Consider the following 25986-nt stretch of genomic DNA (forward strand, 5'->3'; position numbering starts at 1 on the left):
AGTCGAGCGACAGAGAAATCATCTCGATAAATGATTAATCGGTCAATTTTCATGCATAAAGTGCCGTTTTCAGCCTCTTAGATACGGAGATTTCCTGCTTTTCATCATTAAATTGAATATATTTGGGTTTTGCGCTGACAAAACAAGACATTTAAAGACATCCCCTTGGACTATTAATTATAAAAACACTACATACTTGCAGCCCTTGAGGAAAGCAACACATGATTCATTACTAATCAGACTCGCAGTGTTGAAATACCTTAAGAGGGTTGTTGGTGCTGAATTCTCTCCACTTAGCCATCATTAAAGTCATCATCTTGGACACGGCAATTTTGGGGTTCTTTGATGCAATTAAAGGCCTAAAGACATAAAAGTCACAATAAATATAATTGATACTGTCCTACATCCTTAGCTCCTTCAACAACGAGGCAGACGAACACAATAACAACAACACACTGCGTCTCCTCACCTGACAAACTGGCTGAAGGCCTTGTAGTTGGTGAGGGAGCTGTAGTCTTCCTCAGTGAAGACATGGTCGATGTCCTTCATGCCCCAGGCCTCCAGCAGCTGGGAGGAGCTTTTAGGCTGAGGCGGGAGGAGAAGAGAAGAGCCGGTGGACTTTAGTTTGTCATGTTAGCCCTGAAGGAATTAACTATCCACTGTGAGTCTGAATCTTTACCTGACAATCATCGTCGTCATCGTCGTCGTCCTCTGGTTCTGGTTCTTTACGTTTGCTCTTGGAGCTGGATGAGCCTCCTTTCTCTGATGCCGCACCTCCTTTCTTCTTGTCTTTGGCAGAGCTGGAGCGTTTCTTCTTCTTCTTCCCGGGGGCATAATCACTTCCTTCGCTCTCTGACCGCACACCAGCCTCTCCTGCATCTCTCTCTGCTGCTTCTACTCCAATCAGGCGCTCTGGGGAGCTGACTGGCAACTCCTGCAACATTTCCACGGGAAGTTTTTGCACAGTTTAAAAAACTAAAATTAAAATCTGACCTTTTAATATCTATCATATTTGGGGGGGAAATACACATAAAAGAGCAATACTAGTTCTAATAACAGTCTCCCGTCACATGTGCAGCCATAACCAGCAGAGAGTCGCCTGAAGCAGAGAACACAGTGAATAACTTGTCAACACTTCCACTAGTTGTTGCTAGCTAGCTGTTACCATGTGGGGTGTAGCTTCATTAAGCATGCTAATTGAGGAATTTTATCTATTTCCATTCATTCTTTATTGTTAAACATTTATTTTGTCCCCTTTAAACCCTAAGGTTGCACACAGCCCACATTGTTGGATCAAATGGCCATGGTACCTTTCTAGCTAGCTAGCTAGCTTAACACATTTCCCACTGTATGCATTTGACAAATATATTAATTTAATTGGCAATTCAATGGATTATGTTATGATAAAATGTAAGTTTCTATCTGCATATGACACGCTGAATAAAGCCTGAGCATTTCATTCCCACTTTGAATATTCCCAGACTTTAGTTTGCAGCCCTTATTTCAGAACATGTGCTCATCTCCCTTATTTTAACCCCCAGCCTTTTATATTAAACGCATCATACATCCATAGAAATGATGATTAATGCATCTTTTTCAAAGTGGTTTTGCTTCACTGTCTGCTGTGAATACAATTCAGTGCATGTCCAGGTACATCTGGGGGGGGTCCTAAACTGGAATGAGGGTCCCTTGTGGTTGTTTCAGTGTGCACCCTGACGTGACACCCACATGGTTGTTTCAGTGTGCACCCCGACGTGACACCCACATGGCGAGTTGACAGAATTGTTTACCAGTAACAGCCTTTTCGTTTAACAATTTGAATGAAAAGTTTGTGAGACTAGCCTCTCTGAGGGGTCTCTGCCTCTTGCTGCTCCTGCTGCTCTTCTTCGCCTTCTTCTTCTTCTTGGACTTGGGTACCTCTTCTACATCTGACACAACATCCTCCAGCTCGTCCTCACCTGCGGGTGACAAGCTGTCATGAGTGAGAGAAGAAGACACGAGCTCTTGCTGCAGGCAAGAGGGAGAGCAGAGCAGACACGCGCACTGACACGAGCTGGCAAATGTTCGTGCACGCACACACACACACACACACACACACACAGTGAATGCCACAACAGAACAGGTTGAAACTTGTCTTTTCTGTGTCTGGAGAAACTTTGACAGTCCACAGCCGCACTCACAGAATCACGTGAGGTTCACGGAGCAACAAGGGTTCAAACATTACACAACTACACACAGTTGCTGGACAAGTTAGCTAACTAGTCTTTAATGGCGAGTGACGGACGGGCTAGCTTAAGCTAACGCTAGCTTTGAGTCACAGAGATGGACCCTCTTCTTCTTCAAGAGGAAGACAAAACGAGCTCACCGTGCAGAAGTGAGGGCTCGTCCGCGGCTCCGAAGTCTTCCCTCTCATCCTCACTGCCCGACATTTTCGCAACGTTTTAATTTGACGTCTTGCTGGTCGGATTAATCCCTCCTAAACCTTGCTCCTCGGTCGGCGAGGGAGGAGGGAAAATGACGTGGGACTGTTGGAGAGTGGACCGGGGGGTGTCCAGGAAGGGAGGGGGCGGTGGGTGCTGGAAATAAATAAATAAATGGCATTGGTTGCTAATCCCTTCCTCGGATCTGATTATTTACAGAGCATGTAATGGACCACCTGCGTCCTCTGAGAAGTTGCAGAACTACAGGATCTATATCATTGTTCATGTCTCTACACAGCACTGAGGGAAGTTCAAGTGTCATTAATTCAAGTAGGCAAATGCGCCCTGTCGAGTTAAAACAACACATTAAAAGGAAAAGTTGAAGCATTGAAAGACATTAGAAACTTACTGAGGTGTGTGTAGTCCCGGGTCGAGGTGTGTGTGCTCCCTCTCTCTGGATCAGTACAGGTCAGGCTGTTTGTGCGGCAGTTGTTGTCATTTATTGCTCGTTCAATAAGCCCGGATGTAACAATGATCAGTGGAATAAAAAAAAAAGAGCCGTCAATGACCCAGAACACGTTGCTCCGTCTCCCCCAGCCTTACAGGCACAGCTTAGCTAACATCCTCACTAACACACAAAGGGGGCAGACATCCCATAATAATCCCCCCTCCCACACTCACAGGACTCTGCATAGTTACCTCGCAACGGACAGACCATAATACTCAGCCTGCTGCCCCCCCCCCCCCCCCCCTCTCTCTCTCTCCACCACGCGCGCGCACGTACGCACGTAGGCCAACACTACTACCACACTACTAGACATGCATGCACCAGGCTCATTGCATGCACACACTCCTTCCCCTTTCCACTAGTAGTCCCAGCCCCCTTAGCAACCCCGTTGTCATGGTGACACCCCCCCCCCTGCTCTCCTCGACAGACCATAATACTCCAGCAGTAGCAGCATGCATCCCATAATATACAACTCCTAAAAAGACAAGAGAAAAAAAAAAAAACACATGGTCTCCAGGGGAGCTGAAGTCCACTGGCGACAGACCATAATACTTACTGAGCCTCCACCTGTGAGTGCCAAGAAGTCAGAGCCTTCACTTTTCTTGATCCAAACACAGGAGGACTGCACGCCCACAGTGAGCGGGTCCCACAGTGAGCGGGTCGCACAATGAGCGGGTCCCACAGTGAGCGGGTCGCACAGTGAGCGGGTCCCACAGTGAGCGGGTCGCACAGTGAGCGGGTCCCACAGTGAGCGGGTCCCACAGTGAGCGGGTCGCACAGTGAGCGGGTCCCACAGTGAGCGGGTCCCACAGTGAGCGGGTCGCACAGTGAGCGGGTCGCACAGCTGAGCAGAACTGGATGTGTGTCAAATAATGAGATGATGCAGGCTGAGGCCTCCTGTCCCTGTGTTGTTACAGCACCACGTCCTCCAAGTGCAGCACAGGCCAACAGGTGTGTGCAAGTCCACAGGAGCGATGGTTTCCAGGTGCACATAGTACCAGTATGTTGATCAGCTGTGGTGGGATGCAGGTCAAAGGTGAGTAAATTCATCCATTAAACACCCAAAATGTTCAGTTTGCAGGAAATCAGATTTGAGTTGCTGCACGTCAGACACACATCGAAACAGTAAATATGACTGTGATGGTTTTAATGGTACGGGAATTGCCAAGATGTGACATTCAAGGAACACCGCACCAACTACAGACGGCAATTATACTGTAAAGAAATGTCAAATAAACTATAACATCCATTACAGGCCTGCTGCAGCTGCACGTGCATCTGCTTACTTCTGATGCTGCACTTTGTCAAATCTTTAAAAACATTAAATAAAAGAGGCAGCTAAATGATCGCTTTGTCTCAGCATGTGTGTGTGTTTGGTTCTTATGACTATTTCAAAGTAAAAGCACTTGCATCCAAACAAGAGCGCAAAGAAGGGTGAACTTGAGTTAAATCATTCTGAATACAGACTTATTGATTCGCTGCCAACGAGTAAAACACTCATTTCCCTCTTTCCTCATCTGTCACTGAGCAAGAAGACGGAGATACACAGACCAACAGGTGCCCCCCGAGAGAAATGTCAGGAGTAAATCATCGCAGTATGTTGACCTGCTGTGGAGGGATGCAGGTCAAAGGTGAGTATATTGATTCATAAAACACACAACATTTGTTTGTAATGCAGTAAATCAGATGTGAGTTGTTGCACATCAGAGACACATCAAAACTGTGAATATGGCTGTGTGGAAGTTAGGTTGTTTTAATTGCCAAGATGTTCCACTCAAGGCACGCCACATCAACTACAGATGACAGTTATACTGTACACAATAAAAAGTGTCAAATAAATAAAGTAAAACATCCATTACAGGACTTCTGCAGCTGCACATTTCCCCGATTAGTTCTGGTGCTGCAGCACATCGCAGCACGCTGCTTACTTTAGTTTGTTCCCCTGTTAAAGGAGTTTTTGGGGTGAGTTTTTCCTTATCTGCTACAACAGTCCAAGGACAGAGGGTGTTGTAACTTGCCTTTATAAAAGCTTTGTAAACAATAAATAAAAATGGCCGCTAAGTGGTCATTTTGCCTCAGCGAGGTGTGAGCGAGGCAGCACTTGAAGGCCACATGTGAATTAAATCATTCTGAATGCAGACTGCAGGAGCGCAGGAGTGACGGCAGGTGTACCAGCTTTTGATCTGAGGTTATGTGTTTGTCTAAATGCATTTATAAAAACACACACATTGCTGCCTTCAGGTTCTGTTTGAACTGCGGAACATCTCAGACTCATCCAAGCAATAAATATGACTCTGAAAATGTGGGTTTTTCATCGTTAGCAGAATTGCCTCTTAATTCTGAGCACATTGGCCGCAGATCAACTGCAGATAACAGATACTGCACAGAAGATTCACTCAATCCTCCCTGCTGCACATTTCTTCATCTGGTTCTCGGGCTGCAGCACATTGTGGCTCTGTGATTTCTAAAATATAAAATATATAAGTTAGTGCCAAACTCTTTAGTCCTGCAGGGTTTGCTTTGGTCTTACTGGAATTTAAAGTGAAAGCACTTGAATGTTCAACAAGTCCTATTTGAAATGTTTGAACTCCAATAGGAGCCAAGAAGGAGCACTTGAAGGCCACACGAGAGTCTAATCATGCTGCATACAGACTTACTGACACACTGTGAGAGGCATTCAGGCGTTTAGATCGCTTTGAATTGCACTTCTTAATCACAATGAATCTGATTTGGGCATGAACAATAATGTGACAGCACAATGTTCCTGTGGCTGCTACCGGACGAAATCCTCCAAAGAATTCAGTTAATCAGGAATAAACCTCTTAATATACACTTTGTTTGAGTAGTTCTTTAAACTATCTCACTCAGTCAGTATCTTAACAGATATATTCTTGTTGCAGCTCTTTATTAAAGCTTTGTTATCTGTATATCTGTAAGACTCCATGTGTGTCATGGCCGCCTCACTTTATAAACACATTTAAGATTCAGCTTCACACATTTTGTATGTGAGGAAAGTTTGGGATCTCTATTAGAATTTGAAATACAATTCTGCAGGATTAAACAATGTGGCTGCACATGAAGAGATTTGTAACGGTTAAGTGACCCAGCGGCAGGCCGCTGCTCGGTAACTTACCGTTTACAACTTGCTGCTGAGACTTAAGTGTATTTACACCGTGTATAATTAGCTTTTTACATTTTCAATGGGCATCTTAGTGTTTAACCCTCATCAAGGACGACCCCGAGGTTTCCTGAGGATAAACTACTGCAAGAAACAACCAGCATCATTATTATTATTATTATTTTTGGAACAGTTAACTTGCATATTGTGATCTACAGAATGCCCCCCCCCCCAACAATGATATGAAGTCGTTCAGAACACATATAGATATAACGTTATACCTCGGGGCTCTGCTGGGAGTTGCGTATGAGCTTTCATTTCAGATGATAATGTAGTTTACAGTAGCAACAATATTATTAATATATTCACAATTAAAATTCTTTGTTTTGCTCCTTGAAAGCCAGAAATTAATTTATGGAGTGTGAAAACTGAAAACCTGAACCTGTTTGAGATATAAACTGTTCACTGTAGTAAACACTTGTGATGGTATCTTCTGCACGGGGGCTTCAGCAGAGGCCTTCCGCTGCTTCCTCCACGTCGATGGCCCCTCTGCAATACTCCCCACTGTACGGTGCATACAGATTGCATAGCAACAAAGGCCTACGTCTGGCCGCTGTCTGTTACTATCGCTTGAATGCTCCTGACATACGCATGTATGTGCGTGCACATGCACTAGCGTGCACACGCACTCACGTGCAACGCCGTCACCAACACCTCCTACTCCTTGTATCCGATGTGCACTGCAATTTTTCCACCTCACACCCTCCTCCACCCCCCAACACCACCATCATCCCATAATATTCATGGGTTGTCCATTCCCTCTGCCCCCTCCCCCTATGTGCACACAGCTCACCGCTCACTCTGCCACCCCCACTTCCCTGCCTGACAACACCACCGCCCGCCATCCCATAATATTCACGCACACGCTCCACACACATTCATACACAGCAGTGCGTTCAGCTCTTTGTTGGCAGAGATGCCTGAGCACTGTGAGCGTGCTCATGCACAGCAGTCATGTTTCTGCCTGCTACCGATTATTTCATCCGCACTGAGTGCTGAGGCAGGTCGCCCCCCAGAGCAGAGAAGTAACAAAGCAAACGAAGGCGAGAGGAAGAGCTGGTGGGTCACATGTCCATCTCATAATGACCTTGGGCGGAAATAGGTTAATGAGTCACTCTGAGGCTCCGAGCGAGGCCCATCATCCATCCCGTGGTAAGTCAGGTCAGAGTTGCCCCACCTCACAGCAGAGTCTCTCAAAGTGTGCTGCTGCCCCCACTAACAGGGAAGTCATCTGTGTGTCACGCTGAAGCTTTAACAAGCGTCTCTTCAGGCTCTGCAGCCGGGCTACAGTCAATCAGCACAGCTCCGTGTCAGCGTGATACAATGTTCACAAAATGGGGGAAAGATAACGATAAAAAAAAAAGAGGGCAAGTTATTTACGAGAGAGGGGTGAAGGGATGAGCATAACAGAGGCGCCGGACATGACAGTGGCCAGCTCATCACCATGGCGTTGCTGTGGGAGACAGCGGAAGACGTCACTTGGAGAAACAGGGGACACAAAGGAGGAATACGACATGAGGAGGGAAGGGGGCCTACAAGAAACCTGTCTTTGCAGATATAGACAGAGGAAAGTGTGTGTGTGTGTGTGTGTGTCTGTGTGTGTCTGTGTGTGTGTCTGTGTGTGTGTGTGGATGGGATGACCAGTTACTCAGGAACTGGGTGTCAGAGGGTTCAGGTAAAATGGGCCACCAACTCTTGGACGGGGGCCGCAGCAAAGTCTGATTCAACAAAAGAGCCGTTAAAGGCAGTGAATAAGTTCCGTCAGGTGACACGAGGCCGGAGCCTTTTCTACTTTACTGGGATTTGAACTTTCAATAAATGACAATATTACAAACTGATTTACAAATCACTTTTTCTCAAAACCTGTAAAATACTTTTTTCTGTTCTTCATGTTTTACTCTGAAAATCCCAATAAAGTTCAATCATAATGGAGAAAAAACAACATTACATTTAAGTAGTAGAATTTAAATGATATGTTGTGTTTAAGCTACATGTAAAACTATTATTGAAATGTTTTACATGATAGATTTATTTACTCTATTAGCTGGAATAACACACACATGTGTGGAGTGATGTATTTGTCTTTTTAGGGGAATAATCAGTCAAAACAAAAGCATGAAGTGTTTCCAATGTGTTAATCTGTTACACAGTTTGAATATGTCGACCTCAAAGGTACAGTTTACACCCTCCTGCTACATATACAAGAGAAATAATACTCTTTTACAAACCCTACAGCTAAAAGAAACACATGTATAAAAACTTAAAGAAGAGCTGCAACAATTACTTTTACACAGATAAAAATGATGTCGGCGTTATATATTGTACGCCTTCTATTCTCAGAAGTGTGAGAGTTTTAAAGTTACATCCCTGGCTACACACAAACACACAAAAGGAGGGAAGCCATCAAATAAACGGTAAAGAAAGTGCACGTTGAATAACCACACGATAAAGATGAATGATGCGATACAGTGGATGTGTTGTGCTGCGTCGCCCCGTGCATTATGAATAAAACAGGAGTACATCAGGCTCTCAAGTATTAAACACACACACACACACACACACATACACACATGTCATTTTCTTCTTGAGGTTATGTGTCACAAACCTGCTTTGTTATTCTTTACTGCTTCTTGCTAACCCCCGTGTAACACCCACTCTCTCCTCGTGCCCTCCTTTCCCGCCGATCTCGTGATTTATTTGCCTCAGTTCCAATATTTGTCGGCAGTGTGTTTTCTTCCCCTTGTCTAAATGTCACCCCTTCTTCTGAGACAATATAGGGAGTGGGAGAGAGGGAGAACGAGAGGGCAAATGCGGGGGAGATAGAGGAAGGGGAGGTGGGGGGGGGGGACTCGTAAAATGAGCAACAAAGTTTGGGAAAATTAAACATTAGGTAAGACACTTGTTCACATGCGTGTACACATACATGGGGATAAATAAAAATGCTGTGTCATAGCTTCTGGTGTGAGCATTTCTCGCAGGACGTCCGATCAATATTCCTGCTGAGGATTTCTAAAGAGGAAACAAAAGGCTTCAGTTTGTCTTCTCATAAAATGTTTCTCAGCAGCTCGCACATTAACATGCATGGATGAAAACACACGGGGGGGGGGCAAAGAAACACACGTTTATTTGTGATAATCACTCAAAGGGCATTGTGTCTCTCAGATGTGCAGCTCTCATGCCAACATATAGAAAGCATACTTCCACTCTTAATACTTACGCAGTTCAACTATCATCCTTCCCAAAGCCTCCTCCCTCCCTCGACATCACTCCACACGCTGGATCACGCCCGGCTTCTCTCTCCCACCCTCCTTCTCGACCTCCTTTATAACCCATCACTCCCATCTCCCTGACTCACTCATTCTTGCCGTTTCAACCTGGAATGGACACCTTCGCTTTCTGGGGACCAAACTGAATACTTGCTGACGCAATGTTTTTGTAAAACAAAATAACTTTTACTTCTGGATTTGAAGTCTCGTTTTGTGTTGTTGTAGATTCTACTGATACGTTCAATTGAATTGGACTCATGTGGACTTATTTTTGTGTCTGGCGGTTTGTAAAACATTCCTGTGAGCATGCGTCTGCGGTCGCTGACAGCACAAGAGACTGATGCACAACTTTGTTGATTGAAATTGGGATTAAGTTTCAATTTGATCAACTCGTTAAAAGAAGGAGGATAACTGGACATCACGGGACTATGAACTGGTAAGAACCCGTGTTACTTTGGCAAAACATAAAAACTGTGTGTAGAGACGTAACGCTGCGGCTGCATGATCACAAAGTTCAGAGTTTAAATAAAACTTAGTCACGGTTTATTTATTTAAAGAATTTCTGTCAAGGAAGAAAAAAGTATGATCAACGTTTCTACTTTGTCTCTGACCTGAAAACTTCATCTCAACAGATATGTGGGGATCATCCCCAGACTCTGGGCCAGGGACGTAAAACAACCACAGACAGGCAGACAGACAGACAGGCAGACAGACAGAGAGACAGACAGACAGGCAGAGAGACAGGCAGACAGACAGAGAGACAGACAGAGAGACAGACAGACAGGCAGAGAGACAGACAGACAGACAGACAGAGAGACAGACAGAGAGACAGGCAGACAGACAGAGAGACAGACAGGCAGAGAGACAGGCAGACAGACAGACAGACAGACAGACAGGCAGAGAGACACACAGACAGACAGGCAGACAGACAGACAGACAGGCAGACAGAGAGAGAGAGAGAGACAGAGAGACAGACAGACAGACAGAGAGACAGACAGGCAGACAGACAGGCAGGCAGACAGGCAGACAGAGAAACAGACAGACAGAGAGACAGGCAGACAGGCAGACAGACAGGCAGGCAGACAGACAGGCAGACAGACAGACGGACAGTCTGATGCCAACTGTCTCCACTGTCAATCTCACGGCACCACTCCTCCTCCTGTTGCTATGGGCAACCCATCCCACCATGGCAACCAACTGGCTGTAAGTCTAGCGTGCGAGGGAGGAAGAGAAAGAGGGAGTTTGTTTGTCATGCTATAACTTTTAAAAGATGGTGACATGTCTCTAAATCTCTTTCAGTCCCTCCCCTCTCTTTCTTTGTCTCCCTCCTGGTGACCTTCTCTCTGCCGGCTCTTCCTCTTGTTTCCATCCTCTCTAAAACTCTGGCCCGGTCGTTACCTCTTAATCCTTTTTGTACCCTCTTTTCTCTTCCTCTTCTACTCCCCCTTTTTTCTTCATTATGCATCCTCTCTTTTTTTGCAAACCCCCCCCCCCCTCCCTTCCTTTCTTTGCCCAATAATTTCTCTTTCCAAGCCTCACCACTCCCCACCTTTGTGTCCCAGCTCCCTGGCGAGGCTGCCTCGCTCCAGGCCCGTGTCCGGTGCTGCCCCATGTGCGCGGCTGAGGGGGCTGACCCCAGGGCAGGTGGGGGTGTGCAGGGCGCGAGGGGAGGTCATGGAGTCCGTACGCAAGGCAGCCGAGATGGTCATAGAAGAGGTAAAGTCTCAGTTTGACCTGCAGGCACCCACAAACCTTCCATCAGCTCTGATATCTGTGTTACGCTCAGCGAGGCGCACAGCCTGTTGATTAAACACTGCTATCAGATCTGTGCTCCGTATCAGCCCACACCCAAAGCCCAGGAATTGTTGTCGTATCGGGGCTGAAAAAGTCCGATCGGTGCATCCCTTCCTCTTTCTCACTGCTATGCACGTCACTGTTTCACCCAGTGCCAGCACCAGTTCAGGAATCGCCGCTGGAACTGTTCCACCACTGCACGTGGGATCAACGTATTTGGCAGAGTCATGAACCAAGGTATCCTCATGTTTCCTCATATATCCTCATGGAGAATTACCTGCTGATGAATGCCTGCAACTCTCACGTCTCTATTTTGGTTTCAGGGACTCGTGAGGCGGCCTTTGTGCACGCTCTGTCCTCAGCAGCGGTGGCCGTGGCTGTGACCCGGGCCTGCACCCGCGGGGAGCTGGAGAGGTGCGGCTGTGACAGGAAGGTCAGAGGGGTCAGCCCCGAGGGTGAGCTTGGATTCTAACTCCGCACTGAGTCACACACGTATCAAAAAGAAACTGCTGCTGTTTGCTGTGGATTAAAACGTTCCAGTGTCCCAAGCAGAGGCAGCAGATCCCATCAGCTGTCCTGTCACGCTGCTGCAGCTGCTTCTGTGTGCTCCAGTGTAGATGCACCATTTAACAGCCATCTTGTTAAACCTTAAATAAAAACATGTGCAGTTCAAGTAGCCGATACTGACTCTGTAGGTTTATAAACCTTTTACATTTTACACTGGGGTTTAAATTCCTGTTTAAATCTTTACCAATGTGTTGCATTAGAATGAGTCATTCCTGTCAACATGTTGTACAATCTATTATTTTAATAATGAATCATGATCTAGAACATTGTTAATAATATGTATGTATTTGAAATGTTTAAGTAGATGTATTGTTCCAGGGGGATATTGGTTTTAACATTTAGTTAGTTAGGAAAGCGATGTTTAAGCTGAATGATCCCGCACAGAGAGGCTTATTAATTAAACATTAATATTAGATCAGTATTGACCGATACCCACAGCCCAGGTGTCAGATCGGTGCATCCCTAGTAATCCACAGTACTGTCCCTCTGTCCCACCGCAGGCTTCCAGTGGTCCGGCTGCAGTGACAACCTGTCGTACGGCGTGGCTTTCTCCCAAACATTTGTGGATGAACCAGAACGAGCCAAAGGGCTGTCGGCGGGGCGACCACTCATGAACCTCCACAACAACGAGGCCGGCCGAAAGGTTGCAACTCTTTTGCCGTCATCTCGGTTCATTTCCATAACTGGGGTTAAATATCCTCTGCTTATATTCCCCCTTCTCTCACCCTTCAGGCCATCCTTCACAACATGCAGGTGGAGTGTAAGTGTCATGGCGTCTCCGGCTCCTGTGAGTTGAGGACCTGCTGGAAGGTTATGCCTCCTTTCAGGCGCGTCGGCGTTGTGCTCAAGGAGCGCTTTGACGGAGCCACAGAGGTATCAGCACACGTCGTGAGCTTCTTTCATGTGAACACATGTAGAAGTCACACGGATTGAAGCAGATGCTCTATCAGTAGCAAAGCTCCCAGTCTGCAGCTCTCGACGTGAACACAACAAAAAGAAAATACTTTAAAACACATGTAGATAAAAACCAAACAGCGTAGAAGCTGCGTTTGCAGGAGCGCCAGGTACTCGATGCTGAGGACGAGTCAAGGTTAAATAAACAGATGGAAATGCTGTGTGCTGAGCTGAGAAGTGTCTGTCCTTACTGATGAGGACATTTAACAGCAACAGGAACAAAAGATTTCCTGCACTTGTTTTTCTCTGTGAGTAAAGGTTGGATGTGGTCGTCTAACATTTTGCCAACGCCCTCCTCCTCTTAGGTTCGCCTGACTCGTATAGGATCCAGGACAGCCCTGCTCCCCCGTGACCCGCAGGTCAAACCCCCTGCTGCCAGAGACCTCCTGTACCTTGCGCCCTCTCCAGATTTCTGCCATCTCGACCCTGACAACGGTATCCCCGGCACTGCTGGTCGGAGATGTAACGGTAAGATCGACGGCAAAACCGTCTCACAAGCCAACAATCAGAAACAATGACAGAAGAATTAAACTGCTCTCTTCTTAAAAACACAGGAACCTCTCGGCTGGCACCGGACGGCTGCGAGCTGGTGTGCTGCGGGCCGGGCTACAGAGCGGGCCGGGCCGAGGTGGTGCAGCGCTGCTCCTGCAAGTTCTCCTGGTGCTGCTCAGTCCGCTGCCAGCAGTGCAAGAACACAGTCACCATTCACACGTGCAGAGTCTGAGAGCGAGCGAGCGGAAAGATCCGAACAAACCACTCGACAGACACTCATGAACACAAGACGGGACGAGGACAACATAGACGATAACACACCTAACTCACACCTTTAGCACCACGTTATCTTAAGTTCTGGTCTTCATGTAACTCACTTTCCGACTGGAGCAGTTTGAGGAGTCTGTGGTCAAAGCTGCAAAGTTAGAGCACATGTAAAAACAAATCTAAGAACAAAATCACAAAGCATCAAAAGTAAGTAAGGTATATATAAACACACACACACACACACACACACACACACACACACACACACACACACACACACTCTACAGTTAGTCTCACGTTGAACTGACAAAGCGTTTAAAGCTGATCTTAACCACGACTAACAGGGAACCTTTGCAGCACTATTCTTTATTATTTGTATGCATCATAGACTAGCAGGTCTCTGAACATGTACTGTATTTATGTCTTCTCTATTCTGCTTTATTTATTTGTATATCTGAGTCTTTGCTTTAATTCAGCGACATCTTTAATAGCAAATCCACTTACATCAGTGTCTGTCTTGTGTGTTGCCCCCCACCTTCATGTGACTCCTCTGTGTGTTCCTGCACACGCAGTGCTTTTAGCTCTGTTACAGAAATCTAATAAAAAAACTGTAGTTTTATCCAAAATACCACAAAATGTTTCTGGAGTTTCTTTGACCAGATGTGTGTTTAGATGCTGTCCCACTGTTGACCACTAGGGGCAGTAAAGAGGATGTGTTGAGCTTCTCCAGGCTGCATGATGTTCATCAGCTGTTGTATAAAGTGTGGAGTGCACACTAGGCTCCTTCTTCGTACATTAATGCACTAATCGGTCGTTTTTGTTCCTCTTTGGTAAACATAATATTTAAAGTGGTGCTTTTGGATGAGTCTTTGTGGAGAAACTCATTTTCTGAGTGTCGACTAAGAATGAATTTTCTTTAGTTTCTCATTTCTTTCAGACAGCGTTAGTGAACACAAGCCTTAAAACATTGCAATGCACCAGCAGCAGACAGGAAGAAGAGCTAACTAACTCAAATACACAAAGCGTGCATGAATGTAAACATAAGGAAACCTCCGTCAGTCATACAAAACAAAAGGCGTCTTTCCGCATCATTAAACCATTTTATTAAAAATATCCTGTGATTACAAACACCAAGAAATTTTACTTTGCAAAAAAAAGGTTATCACCTCAATCTGTCATCTCGAGATGAAGATCAAAACATCACAACTTACTTTGTTAGAGTATCAATTTCTCAAAGTCAAAAGTTTCAAAATGACTGCTTAACATTTCCCAAAAACAAAGTGACAGAATTAATACAATAAACATGAAAGAATAAAACAGAATTCAACAGAAGGGTAATTGGTAAAAACGCACACTTGGCCTCAACAAAAGTTACGTCAACAGACATCTTTGTTTGGAGTGATAATAAACTCTTGTGCTTTCATTACTCGATCCAAACGGGTCAGAGGAGAAAACAAACGGAGCAGCGCTTCACATTAAGTCGCCCGTTTACGTGTACTAACCAACGTTCACCATGAAACCTTAATGTTAGAAGTGTTCCCCGTTTAGAGTTCCCCATACTGAGTTTAAAAGCCCCAATAAGTAAAACACAGAGGAGGTCAAACGGCAACTATATAAAATAATCTTAAAAAAAAAAAAACAGTGACAGGCAGGGGGGGGCCCGCCCCACCTGAATATTTGGAAAGAGAACATTGTTATTTCTAAAAGCTTGGAGAAAAGGAGAAGGTCGACACTTACTGCTGCTGAAGGTTTGCTCCCTCAGCCTCTTTCAAAGTTTATTTTGAAGGCACAATCAGTGTACACGTGTTTTAATAAGTCTCTAAGGCATTGGACCGCCCTTCCCCCTTTTCTTTTTTTCATGATGGCCATTGATCTCTCTGAAGTTTTGATTCGCCCCACCTATTTCTTACACCGCTACGTCTCCCGCTGTCGTACTTCATCTATAGCAGGACGCACTTTCTCTTGGTTTTGGTCTCGGGAGGCTCCAGGGCGGCCAGGATGGCCTCGTCGAACACATTCTTAAGCCCTCGCTGGTGGGGGGGGAACAGAACACAAGAGCCAAGATGTTAATATCGTCTGTTATTATCTCCTGATTTAACAAATCTCATGTTGTTTGCAACCCCCCTCCTCCACGACTACGCCTCCAGGCGGCGAGGAGGATCAGACGGAAACAGACTATCAACACCTTCAATGTGAGTGACAGCTTCACTCCATATCTTACACATTGCACCTTTAACAAAGTAATGAAAATGTAACAACGGCCCCCACCTGTGTCAGCGCAGAGCACTCCACGTATTTGACAGCCTTGAGCTCACGAGCGAGCTTCTCTCCGCTCTCTGGGTACAGCGGCCGCTGTTTGTTCTTCGCCAGCTTGTCGATGGTGTTGCTGTCCTCCCGCAGATCCACCTGCGTGCCCACTAACAGGAAGGGTGTGCGTGGGCAGTGGTGAGAGATCTCAGGGACCCACTGGGGGGGGGGGGGGGAGAAGATAGTAAGATTAAATTCACAGTTTCTTCCTCAAAACATTTGTTGTATTAAAAAGGTCAAGAACTGAAAGTTGCCACTGAACATCTGGATTCAGGTACTTATTTAACAGATAGTTCCTGATTGAAATCAACATTTTGCTCATTTCAAACTATTTAATTTACGCAAAGAACATTTGTTTATGTTTAAACAAACATTTAATAATTGAGAACTTTGACTTGTGTGTAAAACGAAAAAGAGTTTTTATGTAAAAAAGTATTTCTCAAAGTCAGGAATCATAAAGAATATCTTCACAGCGTCCCAAAACAAATCCCAGCGCTCGAGTTCAACAACAGAAGTCGAGGTTTTGTCCCACTGACCTTCTCTTTGACGTTCTCAAACGATGAGGGGGAGACGACAGAGAAACATACGAGGAACACGTCCGTCTGTGGATAGCTGAGGGGACGCAGCCGGTCGTAATCCTCCTGACCTGTGAGCCACAGAGACACGGACGTTTCTCTACTTGTTTTTAGTTTAACAGAAATACGAAGGGAAATAAAGAGACATTCATTTTACCTGCTGTGTCAAATAAGCCGAGTGTGTAAGGCTCCCCCCCGATCATCACTGTCACAGCATAATTGTCAAAAACCTTTGAGCACACGCACAGAAGAAGACACATTTTATTATTGTTCTTTACTGCAGCATGTTGGACTGCGCTGTATTTCCAGCATGAAGATATTAAAAGTGACTTCATTCATGCTTCTTACCGTGGGAACATATTCTGAGGGGAACTTGTTTGTCGTGTAGGAGATCAGTAAGCAGGTCTTTCCTACCGCACCGTCCCCCACCACTACACATTTTATAGTCTGCATCTGCAGAGATGAAGACGAAACAGGAAACATCACAAGAGAGTTGACAAATACAGTAAAGTACATCAGACAGTGAGAGACACTGGTGGAGGAAGTAACCGCACATTTACATCATATTTACATAACATAAATGTTACAAGTGACAAACCGTCTGTACAAGTGCTGCACATAAATACAACTGTGAGGTACTTGTTACTTTACATTCCTTCTCATATTGTATCTCTCTCCTCCAACTTAACCAGCGATGCATTAGTAATAATAACTATTTAATATAATATACCACTCTGAGAGGGGCTGTTCTTATGCCTAATGAATACTTTAACTCCATTAAATGATCCAGAATCACATCCTATTATAACTTTATAAAGTGTGATACATTAATACATATTAGTACACGTTAGTAAAATGCCCCCACAGTATTTGAAGTAGTTAAAATAAACTTAACCAGACCAGCTACAACATTAAATTGCTTCTTACAAGAGTATGCTTCAGTGTCATATAATACAGTATTAGTACACTCGCAGGGGCCGTTTTACTTTTAATACTTTAAGTATGATTATAATACTTACATATGGTTACTTACTTTGTGTATATATAATGAAAAGCATTACAAATAAGCTCCATCTAGACCCGCCGCAACCTGAAAATGATTTTATCCTCTGCATTTATTCACTAAACATGTTTCAGTGTAGGACTTTACTTGGACTACACAACACAGTGTATTAGATACCTGCGCTTAATCCTACCTTTAATTAAGGTTATAATGTTTAGTTCCTGTTGAAACGTATTAATTTAACTTATTACATCACTAGGAACCATCTGCTTCCTGACCGCTGCCTCCAAATGTACAGATTCATGCTCAGAATAGGTTTAATTTAAGTTTAAAGTACTCTTTGTTACATCTATACGTGTATACGTGTATATAGCTACTGAAGATGTGATAGGATGCACATTGTTCAGAAAAGAAAAACAGGATAAGCCTATAAAAAAAAGACAGATTTTCAGAAAGAAGAACCTGCTTTATAAATAATGATGCCCCCCACACACACACACACACACACACACACACACACACACACACACACACACACACATTTAGAGAAGTATCATTTCTTAATTAGCCATTTATACAGTTTGTATGTCCTCCTGCAGGTTGTACTCTCCTCATGTTGTAATCTTTTGCGGGGTGAGTAAAGACACATGGTATCGATGGTAGTGCACATCTTCGTGCGTGTTTCTACATGTGCGTGATCGCGCTTATTGATGACAGTGAATTCCTTCCGCATACACTACATACCAGAGATGGCCTACATTAGTCCCATGTACCCGCGGATACTGCTCAACACTTCCGCTAAATAAGCATCGGATAAAGTGACGGCTGGAAACACTGAAACTTTAATCCAACACGTAACAAGTAGAAACTGCAACGTAAGATCACGTAAAGCTGAAGCTGGCTGTCGTGATTAAGGGAGTGTATTAGCTCAGGTTGATGAAGAGAGAGCACTTTAAAGTGTCTGTCAACTGTGAAACTGTTTGATTATATTACTTAGTAAAGCAGTAGCAGTTTAATCTATAAAGACGAATACAAGACAACAGTCGCACAACAACGTTTCTAACTGACAACAACTTCATTGAGCAGATTGATGTTAGCCAACACGGCTCGGAAACTTTGTACAGTAATTAACACGCGTTTCCTCTCAGTACACGCTTTGTGTTGTTAGGGAGACTCTAATACTTGTGTCTCACAGGATAATTAAACATAAATAGTTATATTAGACTGTTTTTCTAACTCTACTCACCGTTTTTCTTCGGACAGGTTAGGCGTTGGTTACATCCGGGTTTGAGGGTCGAATTACTTTGCGCGCATGCGCAGAGTAGACGAGCCACAGTCACAGCTGTGGAATAGAAACACCGCCGCCTGGTGGACAGACATATATCTGTCTATATATTCATCTATCTATCTTCATATACTTTACTTACTGTATTTAACATATTATTACGACTTAGATTATGAATATACATTTAATACTTGTCCTGTTTACATTCAGTTTATTTGTTTGCAATATTGTCTACCTCAAATGTACATTACTTTATATTATATTTTATTTATGTTTGTACTTTAGCCTTATTTTTTTAACTTTTTTATGTCTTAGATTCTCATTTTGCATTTACTTGCATGATTTTTTTATTATTAATGAATTAATGAACATTGTTGGAGGGAGCCTGAGATCCAAGATTGTCATTGCAAACTACTGCTTCGCTGTAATTCGTGTGCATATGATAATAAAGAACCTGCATCTTGACTCTATGCAAAGAAATAAATATAATAATGATTAAAAAAAACTCCTTCCATACTCCAAAATCTTATTCAAGTATATTATCTGAAACTTGAATTGGGTTTCTTTTTCCGAATCAAATTCTGTCGGGAAAGGAAACATTTGATTTCTGCAACGGATTTTTCTGCAGTATTATTAAACACATTTTAAATCAACCATAAAATAATAAAATCAATCAATCAATAAAAATCTGACATTTTGCCAACCAGGTTTTCACGTATAATGATTTTTTTTGGTGTATATTTTCATTACATAAACATAGTAAGAGAATGAAATAAAAAATAAAAGCAAGTACAAGACAGCTCAGGTAGGATTCAAATCTGACCTGTGGCCCTTTGCTTCATTTCGATTATCTGTCCCGTCTATCTAATAAAGGAAAAAGAAAGAACAATTATATTTAAAATAAATGTAATAAAATCAAGAAATATAAATTAATAATAAAACACAGATTTTTTAAATATGTGCAATATATCATAAATACATATATAATACAATTGTAAAATAAAAAGTGGTAGTTATGTGCAGAAATGTGAAAAATTGTCCAAGGTTCTTAGTATTAAGTACCAAACAATCAATCAATCTATTTTAATTAATTTTTTGACTTTATGTATATTTATCACTTTACTAACGTTATGTAATACGATTGCTACGAAAGCCTCTGGGGAAATACTTTATTTTGAAAAATAAAGAGCCCGGAAGTCACTGTCGTTAGCTCTGATGCTAACTTCATAGCAGTGTTGCTTCTCTTTGTCAGAGGACTGACTTCCGTTTTCATGTTTGGTCCAGGTTTCTGGAATTTACTATCTCCTGAGCCTCTGATCCATCCCTCGCTTTGAGAAACGGTAGTTGTGAATCAGTGTTTTGGAGACGGAGCTGACAAAAGGAGCTTCATTTCAGCCTGTGGAGAGTTAGCGTCCGTCATTCTGTTTCATCCTTGAACAACACGACTGTTTACCTAGCTAGCTGGCTAGCATCAGCCAGCTGAGTTAAATCACCTAGCATGTTTCGGTTCTTGAATGACGTTGATGACGACCCCTACATGATGTAAGTATTGACATTATTCACATTTTTTTAGACACTGGTATCACCATGTGTTTTGCAAGAAGTGGAAAATGTAAATTTTGGCACGCTAAGTGATATTTTGTCACTGTGTCTTAAGCAGGTACCCTAACGTTACTCCAGCCAGCTGTGGGGGCCTACAGTGGTCCACCATATTGGATAGACAATAACAAAAAAAAAGCTGTCACATCTCCAAAGCTAAAAGCAAAAATCTGTTGCTAAAATGGCCAATTATCACTGCTCGTTTAACTTCCCGTTGTTTCCCAATTAGCTGAGCTAGAGATTGAGCTAATTGATGGCAGGTGGCTTTGGTTTAAGAGTCCAGGTTCATCTTTTACACAACGTTACCTGAAGTCTTTCAAATGCATTTGACAAATGCATGAAAAGTGCTGACAATCCTTCTCTTTGCTAAACACATTTCCATTCATTAGCATTCACAACAACAGATCTGAAGGGGTTGATTACATCTGCAGCTGTGGTTCTCTTTATAGACTTCATGCACCAACATGCACACTTTATCATTAGTTTAAAATAATGCAACCCCACTGATACTTTGGTGGCCCTCTTTGGTGTCCTGTCGGCCCTTTGCATGTTCCCCACCTGTCACACAGTTAGCAACAGCACTGTTTATAATGTCACACAGTTAGCAACAGCACTGTTTATAATGTCACAACAAGAGGACAGCCAGTCAGGGTCTAGAGCTGCAACAACTATTTTCAGTATTGATAAATGTTCCTATTGTTCTCTCGATGAATCCTTTTATCTTTAAAAGGTCAGAATGTAGTGAAAACACTCCTTTTATCATTGCTTACTGTCCAAGCTGGAAATGTCTTTTATGTTTATAAAAATATAAAGTCTCCGATCATGTGTGACAAAGAGAAGCTTGAAACCCTCACACGTGAGATTGAATAATAACGCACTCATTGTTTGAGCTCCTTCCATGCGCTGGGAGAACTGGATTTGAATTGAACGTGTTTTGATTAGTTCATTGACAGAACAGTTTAGACCGTCTATTAATCGTGTCATTCGTCAAACAAAAATGCAAAACATGCGCTGACTCCAGCCTCCTAAAAGTGAAGCTCTGCTGGTTTTGTCTGTTTATAACTTGTTGTTCTGAACATCTTTTATAGAGCAACTCATGGATGAGTAGAAAAGCTAATCAGACGATGATCACACTTGTAAACAGTTGTTAGTTGCAGTCTTAGACTTGAACTCATTATCTGCGAGGCTCGTCAGACTTGGTTCTCGGCAAGAGACGGTTCAGAAAACCCTTTAAAGAAATGTTCAGGCTCAAGTATCGTTGAGAGTAGAAGAAGCGTTTCGTAATAAACATTATTACAATTCTGACTGGGCATCGTGTGCTAATCTTTCAGACTATGGACACAGCTCTGATTCCCACTTCGTGATATCTCACATGCTGTTCTTAGATTTGACAAGCTTCACATTATTTGGAGTTTGCACTCGCACGCTGTACGTGAGTCTAGTTCCCCGGCTACACCCGGTCAAGTCACAAAAGGTTTCTGAGTTACATGTGATTTCTTCCAGGGATCCATTTGCAGCTCACAGGCAGCAGATGAGGCTGATGTTCGGACCATTTGGCATGGACCCCTTTGCTCTCGCCCCCCAGATACAACCGCCCCGCGCACCACGCAGACAGGTAACTGTCCGCCCTGTTGACGGGCTGGTTCATGTGTTCTGTGTGTTTCATGCGTGTGGTGCCCACGTCAGATGCTGTGTTAAGTTTTACATTTTTAAAATGTACATTTTCTTCTAGGCTGGTGCACTGACCCCCTTCGGCATGATGGGAATGGTGAGTAGCTGCTTCTATGAACTCCCTCAATACCAAATAGTTTCTACGTTTTGATTCAACGTTACAGATTACACACGTACTGTGTGACTTTGTGATCGCACAGTGAGCCCGGGTTAGGGTTTAAAGTTCTGGTAAGTCAGGTTTCCACAGACGCACTGTGTGCAGAACGTGGTGAGAAAAGATATTTACTTGAACCTGTGCTTGTCTTTGTACCAGTGATCACTGGACAAAAGAATATGATAACAGGACTTGTTTCTTTTTCCAAAAAGTAAATTCCTGCACACACTTATCACAAGAGTCAACGCTTCGGTCACCAGGACCGTTCTGAAGACACGGCGAGTGCTTCAATGCAGAAACATACATTCATAGGACCTCTTGACATTACTAAAAAACTAATTCAAGTTAATTGTATATAAAAACACGTAACCCAAGAACACGGTAAACAAATGTCCGTCCCTATAACGTGAGCGTGTTTTCTTGCTTCTTCTTGCTCTGACGATAAGGTTGTGGGGCTCAAAGGACGATCTGTCGGCACTGAACTGACCGTGAACGCTGTTCTGTATTTAAAATCTCTTCTCTTTTTATTTAATTTATCTCCGCAGGGTGGTGGTGGTGGTGGTGGAGGGTTCATGGATATGTTTGGCATGATGGGAGAAATGATGGGAAACGTGGTAAGTCTCTCAACCAATTTCAAACACGCAGAAATGAATAACCGTCGTGACTGAAACCTATTTAATGTTTTCTTCTTGTAGGATAGAATGTCCGGTTCGCCGAACTGTCAGACGTTTTCCTCTTCGACAGTGATCTCCTACTCCTCTTCAGACACGGGGCCTCCTGAGGTTTACCAGCAGACCAGCGCGACGAGAACGGGCCCAGGAGGGGTGAGAACAACCTGTGAACAGCTGTTAAAGTGCTGACAGTGCACAAAGCTGATTAGTGCCAAATAAGTAGACCTGATCACTTTCCTCAAGCCTGGCTGGACATGTGGCCTTCATGCTCTGCTGGTCCAGGCCTGACTGTGGCCTTCATGCTTTGCTGGTCCAGGCCTGACTGTGACCTTCATGCTCTGCTGGTCCAGGCCTGACTGTGACCTTCATGCTCTGCTGGTCCAGGCCTGACTGTGACCTTCATGCTCTGCTGGTCCAGGCCTGACTGTGACCTTCATGCTCTGCTGGTCCAGACCTGACTGTGGCCTTCATGCTCTGCTGGTCCAGGCCTAACTGTGACCTTCATGCTCTGCTGGTCCAGGCCTGACTGTGACCTTCATGCTTTGCTGGTCCAGACCTGACTGTGGCCTTCATGCTCTGCTGGTCCAGGCCTGACTGTGACCTTCATGCTTTGCTGGTCCAGGCCTGACTGTGGCCTTCATGCTCTGCTGGTCCAGGCCTGACTGTGGCCTTCATGCTCTGCTGGTCCAGGCCTGACTGTGGCCTTCATGCTCTGCTGGTCCAGGCCTGACTGTGGCCTTCATGCTCTGCTGGTCCAGGCCTGACTGTGGCCTTCATGCTCTGCTGGTCCAGGCCTAACTGTGACCTTCATGCTCTGCTGGTCCAGGCCTGACTGTGGCCTTCTGGCCTCATGATCAGCTCCAGTAACTGTAGTGACAATAAGTAGACTAAGTAGACGATGTAAAGTGTAAACATCATTGTTGCCAGGCAAACATTTCAGTCTGGAGTTCCTTCAGAGTTCACAGCGTCCTGCTTGTTTTAGTGAAGCTGGTCGTCACTTTTCCCCCCCCCTCAGATCCGCGAGACGCGACAGTCGATGAGGGACAGCGAGAGCGGCCTCGAGCGTCTCGCTATCGGCCACCACATCGGGGAACGTGGACACGTAATGGAGCGTTCACGAAATCGCCGCACCGGGGACCGAGAGGAACGACAAGACTACATTAACCTCGATGAGAGTGAGTCAGAAAGAGCATGACTGTTTCCACTGGTCTCTGCTAAACTGTGTGTGTGAGTGGAAAAATAATGAAATAACTCTGTGTATAATAACAATACTGCAAACGTCCTGCGGCGTCCTGCGGCGTCCTGTGTCTGGGTTAACTGTGCAGTTTATCATTGAATATAATATGGAAGGTTTTAGAGCGCGTGGCTTTATTCAGTGGCCCGCTGACCTCGACGCTGGTTGTGCTGCAGTGACATGACATGTGTTCTTTGTGTCTCTTAACAACCTGCCCTGCGCTCCTTCTAGCTGATGCTGGAGCGTTTGATGAGGAGTGGAGGAGGGAGGCAGGAAGGTACGTCCCCCCGACTGCCCGGGCGCTAGAGTACGGCCGAGAGCGACGAGGAGGAGGTCAGCAGCTGGCACTTACTGCCCCTCCCACTTCGACAAGCCCACCAAGCCCTCGGCACGAGTCCCCCAGACACCGTCAGCCCCAGACTCGCCCGCGTTACGACTGGTGAAAGGTAAGAGTGTTCACAGCTGATCAGACATGTTCATGATGGCCAACATATTATGTGCTGTACTCTCAAATATCAATGTTCTCCTCCGGTGTCTGTGGTTTTGAGTCATAGTACATGAAACGACGTCAGAGCTTCCTCAGCTCGTCTGAAGGTGATGTTGCGTCACTGGTTTTCTGTTCGCCTCCCTAAACAAGTAAGAAGAAGAAAAGACGCTGCGGAGAGACGATGAAAGCGACCAAAACTTTATCCAGATACTTTATTTATAAACCCCAATATCACAAATCATAAATGTGTCCTCCAGGAGCCCTCTGACCGTAAACCTTCAGATTCAGATTCAAAAACTGCTCCAGAAGCACGAGGGGGGAGACGAAGAGCAACGGAGCGTTCCCTGTTTAGAGGCGTGCCGTAGTGTGTAGAGAACGCACCTCCGTTAGAGTTTGGACCGTCAGGATGACGTGGATTGTAAACATGTGAAGAATGATGTTCCAGGAGGACGTCGAGAAGCTACCAGGTGTCAGAGTGTTTAATTGTCGATCTAGGAGCTTTATGTTTTGATGCATTATGATATTTTGTTTATCAATGACCCCCCCCCCCCCCCCCCCCACGTGTTACCTTGAACCTGAGAACTGTTTCTCACATGATGGACTGAAGTAAATGTCGTGTTTCACAGCAAAGCGTTTGTTCTCACACAACTCGTGCAGTAAGTTCTCTGTCCAGTCGTCCCGAACACGACCTCTCACACTTTTACAGGCGGTTTCCTGTTTCATGTGTTTCCGTAAAGGTTTTAGTGGAAATGCTTGTGTTTGGGAAGCACTGAGCGCACGACTGGATACATAACACTTAGCCCCCATCAAGTATGTTCTCCCCTTCTTGCATTCCTCCTACACCGTGCAGGCAGGCGAGAATTCAAGGTAACCCGAGAGTAATTGATATGTAAATGATCAGTTTGGAGGGGGACGTTTTCCTTTTTAACATCCTCAATTGTTCAATGAGAGCTCCGCCTCCGTCTGTAATTTGTGGTAATTTACGCCGGCTTTGGTCGCCTGTCCCCGCAGGTGTCACACTTGGGCCACCAGATGGAAGGAGTTGAGGGAAGCTTTCCCCCGATGCTGTGAACCACGCTGAAGACGGAAGTTGGACGATCGTCACAACTGCCCGTCGTAAATGTTTGATATGACTGGACTGTCTATTCATGAACAACATACACACACACGACAAAACCCCACACGCTCGATAGTTACATTAACAGTTCTCCTTCTCCACTGTTCCCCACACACACACACACACACACACACACACACACACATACACACACACATACACCCTTGTACAAACATGGGTATAACTACACTCACTTTATATATACTCATTCTCAAAACTTGACATGTGTTTTTGCCCACTGCACTAAGGTGCTACAGTATACAGTACATCTGCTGTACAGTCCATTTTATGTTTGTGAAGACACTAGTGTGTCAGTGAATTGAATTGTATACTGTTAACTAATTAATCTAACTAAATAAAAGTTCATTAAACATTGTTAGATAATTACAAAATGTGTCTTTGTTGTGTTTTGAGATCGCATGTCTTCTAAAACTGAA

General features: G+C 44.4%; 3 protein-coding genes and 1 pseudogene across 3 annotated transcripts; 2 read left to right on the forward strand and 2 right to left on the reverse strand.

Moving 5' to 3' along the window:
- The window catches only part of LOC115020753 (chromodomain-helicase-DNA-binding protein 4-like), a 19981-nt pseudogene extending 16956 nt beyond the window's left edge, over nt 1-3025 (reverse strand).
- A 7461-nt stretch (nt 3026-10486) lies between these two features.
- On the forward strand, nt 10487-13670 carry LOC115020749 (protein Wnt-4-like). The gene is made up of 8 exons (XM_029450684.1): nt 10487-10575; nt 10935-11088; nt 11319-11403; nt 11490-11621; nt 12234-12376; nt 12466-12606; nt 12993-13155; nt 13242-13670. Exons 1-8 carry the CDS (start codon nt 10487-10489, stop codon nt 13409-13411), a joined length of 1077 nt encoding a protein of 358 aa, XP_029306544.1. The 3' UTR covers nt 13412-13670.
- An 854-nt stretch (nt 13671-14524) lies between these two features.
- Nucleotides 14525-18687, reverse strand: LOC115020751 (cell division control protein 42 homolog). The gene is made up of 6 exons (XM_029450686.1): nt 18578-18687; nt 16677-16781; nt 16486-16558; nt 16290-16399; nt 15715-15912; nt 14525-15476 (listed from the first exon to the last, which is right to left on the reverse strand). The coding sequence occupies exons 2-6, from the start codon at nt 16779-16781 to the stop codon at nt 15387-15389; spliced, it is 576 nt and encodes a 191-aa protein (XP_029306546.1). The 5' UTR covers nt 18578-18687; the 3' UTR covers nt 14525-15386.
- A 1153-nt stretch (nt 18688-19840) lies between these two features.
- Nucleotides 19841-25941, forward strand: LOC115020750 (myeloid leukemia factor 2-like). The gene is made up of 8 exons (XM_029450685.1): nt 19841-20158; nt 21719-21830; nt 21948-21983; nt 22586-22654; nt 22736-22864; nt 23727-23886; nt 24177-24391; nt 25444-25941. Exons 1-7 carry the CDS (start codon nt 20115-20117, stop codon nt 24386-24388), a joined length of 762 nt encoding a protein of 253 aa, XP_029306545.1. The 5' UTR covers nt 19841-20114; the 3' UTR covers nt 24389-24391; nt 25444-25941.
- Nucleotides 25942-25986: the final 45 nt, after the last annotated feature.

The sequence above is a fragment of the Cottoperca gobio genome, chromosome 16 (genome assembly GCF_900634415.1).
Source record: "Cottoperca gobio chromosome 16, fCotGob3.1, whole genome shotgun sequence".
Classification (NCBI taxonomy): domain Eukaryota; kingdom Metazoa; phylum Chordata; class Actinopteri; order Perciformes; family Bovichtidae; genus Cottoperca; species Cottoperca gobio.

Bases quoted from the DNA above. Each gene is read 5' to 3' on its own strand.
- LOC115020749 (XM_029450684.1), top strand. From the start codon at position 10,487: ATGCCAACTGTCTCCACTGTCAATCTCACGGCACCACTCCTCCTCCTG. The intron at 11,089-11,318 runs GTAAAGTCTCAG...TGTTTCACCCAG, and splicing joins CCGAGATGGTCATAGAAGAG to TGCCAGCACCAGTTCAGGAA. The intron at 11,622-12,233 runs GTGAGCTTGGAT...GTCCCACCGCAG, and splicing joins CAGAGGGGTCAGCCCCGAGG to GCTTCCAGTGGTCCGGCTGC.
- LOC115020751 (XM_029450686.1), bottom strand. From the start codon at position 16,781: ATGCAGACTATAAAATGTGTAGTGGTGGGGGACGGTGCGGTAGGAAAG. The intron at 16,559-16,676 runs GTAAGAAGCATG...GTGTGCTCAAAG, and splicing joins CCTCAGAATATGTTCCCACG to GTTTTTGACAATTATGCTGT. The intron at 16,400-16,485 runs GTAAAATGAATG...TGTGGCTCACAG, and splicing joins CGGCTTATTTGACACAGCAG to GTCAGGAGGATTACGACCGG.
- LOC115020750 (XM_029450685.1), top strand. From the start codon at position 20,115: ATGTTTCGGTTCTTGAATGACGTTGATGACGACCCCTACATGAT. The intron at 21,984-22,585 runs GTGAGTAGCTGC...TTATCTCCGCAG, and splicing joins CCTTCGGCATGATGGGAATG to GGTGGTGGTGGTGGTGGTGG. The intron at 22,655-22,735 runs GTAAGTCTCTCA...TTCTTCTTGTAG, and splicing joins GAGAAATGATGGGAAACGTG to GATAGAATGTCCGGTTCGCC.